General features: G+C 35.2%; 1 protein-coding gene across 1 annotated transcript; it reads right to left on the reverse strand.

The window, feature by feature from the left end:
* Positions 1-513: 513 nt before the first annotated feature.
* LOC136067007 (receptor-like protein EIX2) lies at positions 514-4,883 on the reverse strand. The gene is made up of 2 exons (XM_065772174.1): positions 2,043-4,883; positions 514-1,033 (listed from the first exon to the last, which is right to left on the reverse strand). Exons 1-2 carry the CDS (start codon positions 4,793-4,795, stop codon positions 1,006-1,008), a joined length of 2,781 nt encoding a protein of 926 aa, XP_065628246.1. The 5' UTR covers positions 4,796-4,883; the 3' UTR covers positions 514-1,005.
* Positions 4,884-11,064: the final 6,181 nt, after the last annotated feature.

Consider the following 11,064-nt stretch of genomic DNA (forward strand, 5'->3'; position numbering starts at 1 on the left):
TGCTTTTAAGACTTTTACAGCTCCATCATCCAGTGATACCAAATAATTATTAAGGAAAAAAAAAAAGATTCATAGAAAGATTAAGCCATTCAAGGGATAGAAAATTGACATTTTCAGGGACCAATGCATGTTATGAAGTTGGCATTGAGCTGATTTACCTTAAGCTTTTTTCTTTTTCCCTTTGAAAGTTGACACCACTTGCGTAAAAATATTGCAGGGAAGAAAGATGAGAAACTAAAATTAGACTATACAAATAAAGATCATTTTCCTGTAGATTAATAAAGTAAAGCTGTGATAGATTTCTAAACTCCAAGCAACCAGTAGAATAATTAACTCAATTTATTTAGTAGTTCTAGCTCCTGTAAAAAAAGGATTAATCTTGCCACCCAATGGTAATCCATATTCATCATCAGAATATTAATTCCTAGGTGGAGTTCAACCTGATTTCCACCAACGTTGTCAAGTTAGATTCCAATCCATCTTCAGCAATCTTGAACATACAAAGACAATAGCCTACTTGAAGGACTTGTAATAGCTTTGAAACTTAGAAGGGCTTGCTTTTTCTATTTCATTGCAAGTTAGATTGGAGCTCCTTTGCATAAGCTTGAATTGTAGCGTATTACAGAGAAAACTATAGCAAGAGAAGCACAACAATTATGAAAGACACAGATCTGATGAAGCAATAAGGAAGAATTGAATTCAAAGGAACCTTTACATGTTTAATAGTAGGCAACAACACAAGCATGTGTTTAAATAGGTTTTTAGCCAAAACTAGCCATTGATGGTTAGCTCACAAATAATGTTTATGTCTTTATTCATTTTCTTTAGTAATTAACCAAAGTGAACATTTAAATATCACCTTAGAAAGCAGTGGACTACCGTTTATGATTTGATTTTCTCAACACATGAGAATTTTCATGTATGCTACATTCTTGCAAGTGGGAGAAAGGATTCCACTGGACACTATTGAGCTTGACTTGCAAGTTGCAAGTTTTATGTTCATCTTCAATATGATGTTTGAGAAATTTTCCACCTAAATAGGGAACCAAAAATGTGTAAAACTTCCATATGGCCAATCCCAATTAAGTTTTCAAATCCCCCTACAGTACCTCTCAGTATTGGTCCTTCGCAGGCATAACCATGACTCTTAAAAAATGAACTATCCAGTTTTAAATATCATAAAACTCAAGGAAAGCACTGCTGAGAGACTTCTTATTGTTTAGGAGAAAGGTATAGTAAATTAACTATCATTCGGGAGACTTGAGTATATAGAAGCATAGCACTAGACTTACTACGTTATCAAAATATTGTGTACATTTAATTAACATTTCAAGAAAAACAAAAAAGCTGAAAAACCTTAAAATCCAGATTCAAGGTAGTTTTTATGTATTTCTTTGAGATTATCAGAAAAAAAATCTCCTCTGACATCAAAGGCCAGATTTGGCAGCGGAATGGTAGACTTTACAGAGCCACTATTTTGTAGCCTAGGATTCCTTCTCTGAAACTATTTGGAAGGGATCCAACTGATACCCTTGGAATTTTTTATAAACATGATCAGGTTGTCCAGTTATGCACAATCTTGTTGAGACTTTACAAAGTGATCACTAGGAAATTCTAAAGAGAGTTATCAGGATAGCCGGATGAACACTTCGCTAGTAAGATATCAAAATCCCCCCTTAAAGTAACAAAAATAGTCCTCACCCAAAAAAAAAAAAAGAGTAACATTAACACAAACAGGGCATCATTTCAAGATATAGTATACTACATTGCTTTTAAAGAATCAATTGCTTTTACAGACTAAAATATGATTTTACAAATTGGATTACACTAACATTCATTGGAAGAAACCCAATATTCATATATGCTAATGAAGTGAATTAACTAATAACATAAGTACTAACCAGCACAAAGATGACCTAGAAATCATCAAATATTATTGATAAGTAGAAATCATCAAAATATTGATAAACATGACATTCACACAAAATATTAAGAATCTTACAACATTTACTTACAACAAAACAAGACTCTTAAGCTTGTACCTCATGTGATCCAGGAATTGAAAATACATAATTCTCCACTGCTTGTTCAATAGTAAAGGGCCACATACACCCCAAAACCCAACCACAAAGCCAAGTGCCAAGCTTACAAAGAACCAATCCACTTCAAGTCCACCGTTATGTTTACTCCCTTTGTTTTCATTGTTAGGGTCTACATCATCTATAGTACATTTATTAGAAAGTGGTAGTCCACAAAGTTTGTTCCCAATATAATTGGACGCATTGAAGCTCTGTAGTTGAGTGCCAAATGGGATTTTCCCAGTCAAATTGTTGTTTGACAAGTTCAAATGATTTAAAAATGTCAAACTTGACATGCTTGAGGGAATTTGACCTGAAAGTTGGTTCATAGAGAAATCAATAGATTCCAATGATCCCATAGTACCTATATTCTCCGGAATACTTCCAATCAAGAGATTATATGACAAATTTAATGATTGTAATCCTTGGAGAGTGGTCACTTCTATGGGTATCTCTCCTGATAAATTGTTCATAGAAAGGTCTATACTTTTTACCAATTGGAGAATGGTACTATACTCAAGAATCTGCCCTTTTATCACAAGCAATGCACTTTCAAGAGGGAATGATTCACCATAATAACCAACTGAGGGATTAAATCTCATGGGGTAATTTGAAGTATCTTTTGTGGCCATGGCACTAAAATTTTTAACACATCTCGGTATGCTTCCAGATAGCTTATTACATGAAAGGTCCATGATTTGGAGTGAAGTTAAAGCACAAAGTTCTTCCGGTACGTGACCAAGAAAATTATTTGAGCGAAGGCTAAGAATCATCAAGTTTGAACATTTATGGCCTATCCATGAAGGTATGCTTCCAACAAACTCATTTTCAGCAACATCAATGGTCATCAAATTGTCACAATTTTGGAAAGATGATGGTAATTTTCCAGACAATTTGTTTTTGTGTAGGTGCAAAGACCGAAGAAGAGTCAAAGATCCAAGGGATGTTGGAATGTTGCCAGTGAAATTGTTGATTCCTAAATTTAGGAGCTCCAAGTTGTTCCACTTCATCCAACAATTAGGTATTTTTCCAGATAAATGATTTTTTCCAAGATTGAGAAGTTGCATTTGTTTGGGCTCATTCATCTTGTAACACAAAAAGTGAGAAATAGATCCAGAAAATGAATTGTTAGAAAGATCTAACACAATCGTGTTAGAGGATACATAAGGTAACGAACCATTGAAATGGTTCGAACTCAGATCAATCACGGAATCAGAAGGCAAATTTATGAGACTATTTACTATCTCTCCATAGAGTAGATTTTGGGACAGATTTAGAAAGCCAAACTGAGAAGACAAGTTCCAAAATGAAGGGGGAACAACACCAGAAATCCTTGTATTGGATATGTCCAAATTCTGAAGTTGTCTTTGTGAACAAAGCCATCCAGGAAAATTTGGCCCTAAATTCCATGATCGCAAGGATAAAACCCCAAGTTGAAACGGAGGATTCCAATTGTAACTTACTTCTAAAGTCAGTTTGTTTCCAGGTGCATAAAGTTGGATCAAACTTGTTAAATTGGAAAAATGAACTTCAGACACAACACCTTCCAACATATTTGATTCAATATATAAAGTCTCTAGTTTGGAAAGCTGCCCAAAATTTTGAGGGAGAGTTCCGTTGAATTGATTGTTTGAAAAATCCAGGTATGTCAAAGATGAAAGATTTCCTAAAGACATTGGAATTGGACCTGAAATTGAATTCTGTGAAAAAGAAAGTTCGACAAGATTTTTTAATTGCCCCAAATTTTGAGGGAGAGTTCCGCTGAACTGATTGTTTGAAAAATCCAGGTTTGTCAAAGATGAAAGATTTCCAAAAGACACTGGAAGCTTTCCTCCAAGTTCATTTCCTGACAAGTCAATACTAATGGCAGATGTTAGGTTTCCAATGGCACTGGAGATTGTACCCTGCAAATTACTGGAGCCAAGGTTGAGAAACTCAAGACGACTAAAACTATACAACCAATTGGGAATTGAAGAGTTGAAATAGTTTCTAGATAGATCGAGGTGCCTAAGAGAAGTCATGTTGTGGACATCAACAACAAGAGGAATGAAACGAAGTTGGCAATATTGCAACCGCAAGTCTAACAAGGAAGGGAGTGTGTTTGTGAGTTGAACCCAATCAGAGGCTTTGCTAAGATTAACAGAACTCATATCGAGATGTTGTAGCAAAGGAAGACCAGAAAGCCATTCAAGGTTATTCACATATAAATCACCAGGAAAATAACCATGATCGAGATTGAGATAGAGCAAATTGGAGAGATTTCCAAGTTGACGAGGTATGAGTCCCACAAATCCCGCATAAGAGAGATTAAGAGATGTTAAACTCTTCATTGAACCGAGAAATTCGGGAATAGGAGAAGCAGAGAAATTATTGAAGCTGAGGTCAAAGTAATTCAAATGCTTCAAATCAAGCAGAGAAGGATTTAGCTTACCACCAAACATTAACGGCTCATAATAGCTTCCAAGATTGAGTTGGTGGACGTGAGCAGTGAGGTTGTGGCAGACAACACCAAGCCAGTGACAGCAATCCCCATGGGCAGTCCAAGAGGAGAGTCGATTAAATGGATCAATAAGGTCTTGCTTGAAGGTGAGAAGGGCGTGTCGCTCGGTATCGATGCAACGAAGCTGAGAGTGAGAGTGTCCGGTGCAGAAAATGAAGAAATTAGGAAGAGGAATAATTAGAAAAGCCAGGAAAAGGAATCCTAAGGAACCCTCCATTATCAGATTGATTATTATGAGAAGTAAGTAAGGGTTTTTTGTGAAGATGATACTAATTGCATGGTAATTTATATAGGAGCACCTCTGTTTGATAAAGTTGTTTTGTTTTGTTTTAACACTTCAAATTCTACACTCTGTCTGCATTCGATGGTCTACCGCTTCAAGCATTGACTTAAGTCTTGCAAGTTGGACCCTCCCTCCATTTTGTGGGGGCCTTTGTCTTGATCTGGCCACGCATCTTTTTTCTTTTTTTGGCTGCCACGTATCAATTTTCATTGGTCAATTTCCACTGTCTTGGTAGTCTTTCCTATAAAGAAAACACTTTCTCAGAGCCAGGGCAATAGACTTTAATTAATAGATTCACAATATTGTTTTAATTAAAATGAATTGGGGAATTCTAAATAAAAATAAAGTATACATTATGATGAAATCATGGCAAAGTGTTTAGCAACCTAAATATCCAACAAGAATAAGGCAAGCTTATCCAATCTAACATATAATATTTAAATTGCTAAGTTTTTTATTGATTTTTATTTGATCTCATGCACCATTAATATTATATTCTCATTTATAGAACTATTAATAACAATTTATTTCCCAATAGTGGCAATATTTTTTTTTAGTGTCTCTAGACTTATTTTAATTGTATTCTTTTTTAGTAACACAAGTGATTGAGATTTTTTTTTTTATCAATCTCATTTTCTTTCATCTTTTCTTCCCAATTTGGAAGAAAAAGAAAATGGCGAACCCAAGTAAAAAACTCCATCCACCCCCAAAAGTAAAAAGAAAAACTCCAATTTATTTCTTCTAGGTGCTTGAAAAATTTGATATTGTTATGATTAATCAAAGTTATTCCAAATGCCATTATTTGGAACTGTATAATTATTTTTCTATATTTTCATCTCAATGTTTTCAGGGAAATGTCCACAGAAATAGTTGGACAAAGAGTTTGAATAAAATTTTACTTGATTTATATTAGAAAATACATTGAGATGCCTATATTAATATAACACGTTAAAACCCCATGATAAAAATAAAGCACGTTAAGTTTCTTATTAATAATAATAGAGTGAAGTTTAATTAGATTCTTGAAAAGAAAAAAGACTAACAGTTCTAATGATATTTTATTTGTATGCAAATAATCATTACCGAAATTACAAAAATTAGGTTGTATTGAACTAATTCTGGAGCTCGAAGGAATACTATCACCAATTGATTTATTGATTACACCATAGGAGATAGTTTGCAATACAAAATAGTTGCATTGGGTTTGGGTGACAGTCTGCCCATGAAATGCTGTTGTATTCTCAAATCAAATGTATATGTCTATTGGTCCCTTTTGTTTGTTTTTTGTTTTCTTAGCAAGCAAAAGCTTGTCTTTCAGCATATAAAATTTGTTAAATGGAAAACTTTCGAATATTGCGATCAATTCCTGTTTCCATGTTCGTAGAGTAGTTCATAACATGCAATAAACATTTTCTCAGCAACACCAACCAAAGAGTCTGTGTGTGATCTTTTAGCTAAGTACTCTAGACTAGTATATGGCAAGCAGGTCTAGCTGGAAGCTGTCCCACCATTCCTGTCTCGTTGTCTAAATTTGGACGTAAATGTTGTTCAAGTCAATGTTATTGTATTTGTTCTGGGAAAAAAAGAAGAAGCTAGTCTCCCAAGTAAGTCTTCCACTATAAAAAGTTGTGTTTATTATTATTATTTTTTTTTTTGGAAAAAAGTTTCTTATTTTGTTTCTTATTTTGTTTTTTCAAAAAAGATAAACAAAAAAAAAGTTTATTGTTTTGTCTAACACAACTGACAGGGAGCGCGCTAGATAAAATAAGAACGATGTTAGTTTGAATATCTCATTTTCCCTTCCTTGAGGCAAAATCTTTTATTTATTTATTTTATTAAAAATAAAATAAAACAGAAGGCTTGTCTTCCACTATAAAAAAGAGAAAAGGAAAAAGAAAAAGAAAAAGAAGTTTGTCTTATCAAAAGCATTCAAAATTTCCAATCAATATCACTGCGCACTCTTGGTGCAATGGTCACTTTACAAGTACAAGTATTTGTAAAGTGCGGGACCAAAAGTCAGAGTTCAAATTTCTAGAAGAGAGTTTCACACACATTACACATAAATTAGATTAGGGTTTAAATTAGAGAAAGCAATAAGTCATTTTCTCACAACGCATCAACCCATTTGCTTAGTCTTCCTCTACAAAGAAATGAGTCTTCCACTATCAAAAAGCTTATACTTTAAAAGTCATCCACCCTTAAAAAAAAAAAAAGTTTATCTTTTTTAAAGATAATAATTGCATGAGTAATGTTATAAACATACAATATTTAAATTGCTAAGTTTTTTATCGATTTTTATTTGATCCCGTGCACCACTAATATTACATTTTCATCTATCAAATTATTAATACAATTTATTTCCTGATAGTAGTAATTTTTTTTTCCTGTGGTTCTAGACTTATTTTAATTGTATTCTTTTTTAGTAACACAAGTGATTGAGGAGAATACTTCAAAAAACCAAAGTCATTAGTTTGAACTTTGAATCTCTCTTTTTTCCTCCTGTTAAACCAAAACATATTAAATAGTAAACCAAAGCTTTACTTTCATTACAAAAATTATTATAAGCTCATTATTTTGTACTTGAAGTTTTTTATCAAACGGTTATGTAGCCCTTGTCTTCTCATTAATGAGTTTTCCATATAAGAAAAACAACATCTTACTTATGGATTGTCGCATATATCTTCTAATTGATGTTTGTTTTGTACTCAGAAAATTTAATTGAAGGGTTCATTAAATTTGCACAACCAAGAAATAAAAAATAAAAATTGAGACTCACAGTTGGTTGATGACCTATTTTTTATATTTCCATCTCAATGCTTTCTAGAAATGTCTTTAAAAAAAAATTGGACAAAGAATTTGAGAATTTAAGCATTCTTTAATTAATGGATTTTCTTAACGGATTAATGGATGGTTTAGAACTCGTATATATTTAATTTAATTATTATGACTAATCAAAATGATTCCAAATGCCATTATTTGGAACCTTACAATTGATTGATGACTTGTTTTTATATTTCCATCTCCATGCTTCATGGGAAATATCCTTAAAAATAATTGAACAAAGAGTTTGAGCATTCTTTAATTGATGGTTTATTTATTTATTTGTTGAACAGATTAATTGATGATTTAGGACGTGTGTGTCTATATATATATATATATATATGTATATATATAAAGAGAGTCATTTTGTTTCCGTAACGTAAAAAAGACAGTTGGTGCTATAGTAATATGAAATCGAGTACCAAATTTGTTGTCAGAGTCTCTCTCCTCTTTCCCCCAATTCGGCATTGTCAATGCCAAATATCTATGCAACTTAGCACTTAGGGCACCGAATTCTCTCCATCTTCTCAATCGCTTATATATATATATATATTTATTTTTTTTTTATTTTTTTTACAAATACCCATAAACTCAAATTTTAATAATATTTAGTTAAAAGACTCATAAAATTCAAAGAAAAATAACCAAAACTTTGAGTTTCTTATTCAAAAACCCAAATTAGATCAAATGCCTTCAAAGTCCTAACCATAATGGGCTTGCTATGCTACCACCATTGTGATCAAAATCAAAATACAAAATAATAATTACAAACTCGTGATTGTTCAAATAATGATAAGTCAATTTATATCAATTTTTTTTTTTTGGAAATTACAAATTTATAATCCAAAGACTTTGAACCTCTAAAGTCTTAAAAGAGAGTTTGGAGACTTCGTTTTTCTTTTCTGAAGTCTTTAGAGTCTCCTTTACGCTCAGATTTTTTCTTATATTACCTAATTTCCACACCAAACTTTTTCTTTTTGATGGAATTCCACACTACATGTTGAATACACTCAATAACATTTTTCTCCATCTAGTTTTTCCAAGAAAGTGTCCTTAAAAAAAAATTAAGGATTGTGGGGGGCTTTAGAATCTTGACAAACAATAGTTGTGCGAAGAATTCAACATTCATTTCATGGAATAGGAGATAATGAAATCTAATACCCTCTAATACCGTATCCAACGTCAAACATTTAATCTTGCTTTTACTTACTAATTGAAAAGGTATTTGAAAAAAATAAACTTCTTTGAAGATTGAGAAAATAACTCTCAAGATATTCTCCATACACATGAAGAAGTAGACTTTAGCAACCATCTCTTTTACAGCTTGGGCTTCTTTCTTACATACTGGTTGCAAGGAATTCATCAAATATCCTCGGATTTTGTTACAAAGAGCCATTTATTTGTGCAATCACGTAGAATCTTGTTGCCTATTGTTTGATACTCTACAAAGTGATCAATGATCACTAAGAGACTCAAAATAGAGCTACCATGATTGCGAGATGAACACTAAGATTGCCTATTAGAATGCATCCATTTTTCTTTTTAAATAGCAGTAACGGAGATGGTGTCATGGCAAGGTATGGTAAACTACCTTTACCAGATCATTGCTTATTTGAGCTGAAAATTGATTTTAGACTATCATATTGGATTGCCTTTGACATTTATGGGAAGAAACATCATATTCATAATTATTCTATCTATGATTGATAAATACCTTTTTTTTTCCTTTACAAAAATAAAACCTTCTGTGATGAATGTAAACTGAAATTCTTGGAGCAAAAAGCAAAGAGGAACTTAGAAACCTGAGGACTTTGCTAAGTCTTTGCCTACCAATGGGTGTTGCTTGTAAAACTAACCAATGCAGATCTACACATAGTGGAGTTCCAATCAGTGCCTACACAAGATACAAACTAAAACACTTTTAGTTCTAAAGCAATCTAGAACAAAACGGCATGGAATATAAGAATAAAGACTAGAGCTACATGTAGTTTATCTTCTAGTAGTGGCACTGTTAGTTAGAGTCGAAATGCACGTGCCAGTTATCTATTGGTAGTTTAGAGAGTTTGTTATGCTTAAATCTTGGTGGCATTTCAGCTGGAGTTTGTTAGTTCCTATTCAGAGTATAAAATAGGAATAACACTTGTGCGGCGCCCGAACTATTGGGCCCACTCAGTCCCAAGTCTCCGCTCCAAAACGCACCATCATTGGGCCCAATCCTCATTCACCCTAAGGCCCAACCATTGCTATCACAGCTCGGGGGTGCCGGGCTACACTATTAAGTCGTGATCGGCACATTTTTTACCGAGCATGTCCGGAGGTGTCATTAAACGGCGCATCAATTGTGTTCGGCTCAAAGAAGGCCCTTCAGGCGCCACCACCTAGCTCTAACCTGAAGTGGGCACCAAGTCCCAAAGCCACCCAGGCCCAGACTCACACTTGCCATCCCCCTGATTGGACCCTCCGTAGCACTAAGCACGCACTAACTCTGCCGAGCTGCCGACGAAGGTGGGAACCAAGTCCCAAAGCCACCCATACCAGACCTCACACTTAGAGAAAATCCTACTGGACCCTCTGTTGCACAAACATGAAGGCATTGATAACCTACGCCTGAGCTGAGCACTATAAATAAGAGGGAAGGGTAAGAAGAAGAGGTTGGTCAGAAAGTGGGAGGAAAAGAGAATAGGAGTAGCAGAGAAGTAGAATAGATAATCCAGGAGGAGTTGGAGGAAAGATTGTATTGCCGAGAAGGAGAAAAGTGATCTCATTGAGCCCTTGGTTATAGAACTGCCCATAGTAGGAAATTCAGCCCAATAAACAAATAAGTTGTGAGCCCAAGTGGGGCTGAGCCCATCGGCCTCATTTGCGCCTCGCACAATTGGCGCCGTCTGTGGGAAAATCCTACACTGCTGTGGTTCAGCTGAGGCTCGCACACGAGAAAGATGTCCGGGAACCGTTCGGGGAGTGATGCCGGAAGCGGCTCGGTCGGATCCTCTCGGGGGTCGTCTTGGCGAGAACAAAGGCAGAAACGCCACGAAGACAGGCGTCAGGAGAGAGCAGAAGAAAACTCCGGATTTGGAGAGGGCTCGTACCAAACGCAAAGGGCGGAATCCGGTGCATCGGGACGAACGCGGTTTGATGAAAGAGACGAGGAGCTTGAGCGTTTGCGAAGGATGGTGAGAGATTTAGAGTTGGAAGCAGAAGACAGGCGCCAGAGAATGAATCAGGACAACCGAGCAAGAAGACCGGGGGCCGGGGAGGAGCGACAAGGAGCAGGATCCGAACAATCTGGTTACCGCCGTCAACGAGAGCGCTCGGCTTCGCGAGAGTCTCGCCTACGCAGGGGCCAGCATCGAGAGCGTTCACGATCACGAGAATATCCAGAT

This window comes from Quercus suber, unplaced genomic scaffold (genome assembly GCF_002906115.3).
Source record: "Quercus suber isolate HL8 unplaced genomic scaffold, Cork oak 2.0 scaffold_55, whole genome shotgun sequence".
Lineage (NCBI taxonomy): Eukaryota > Viridiplantae > Streptophyta > Magnoliopsida > Fagales > Fagaceae > Quercus > Quercus suber.

Excerpts from the sequence above, each read along its gene's own strand:
- LOC136067007 (XM_065772174.1), bottom strand. The coding sequence starts at position 4,795 with ATGGAGGGTTCCTTAGGATTCCTTTTCCTGGCTTTTCTAATTATTCCT. Across the intron at positions 1,034-2,042 it reads CAATTCCTGGATCACATGAG|GTGGAAAATTTCTCAAACAT; the intron begins GTACAAGCTTAA and ends TTCCCTATTTAG.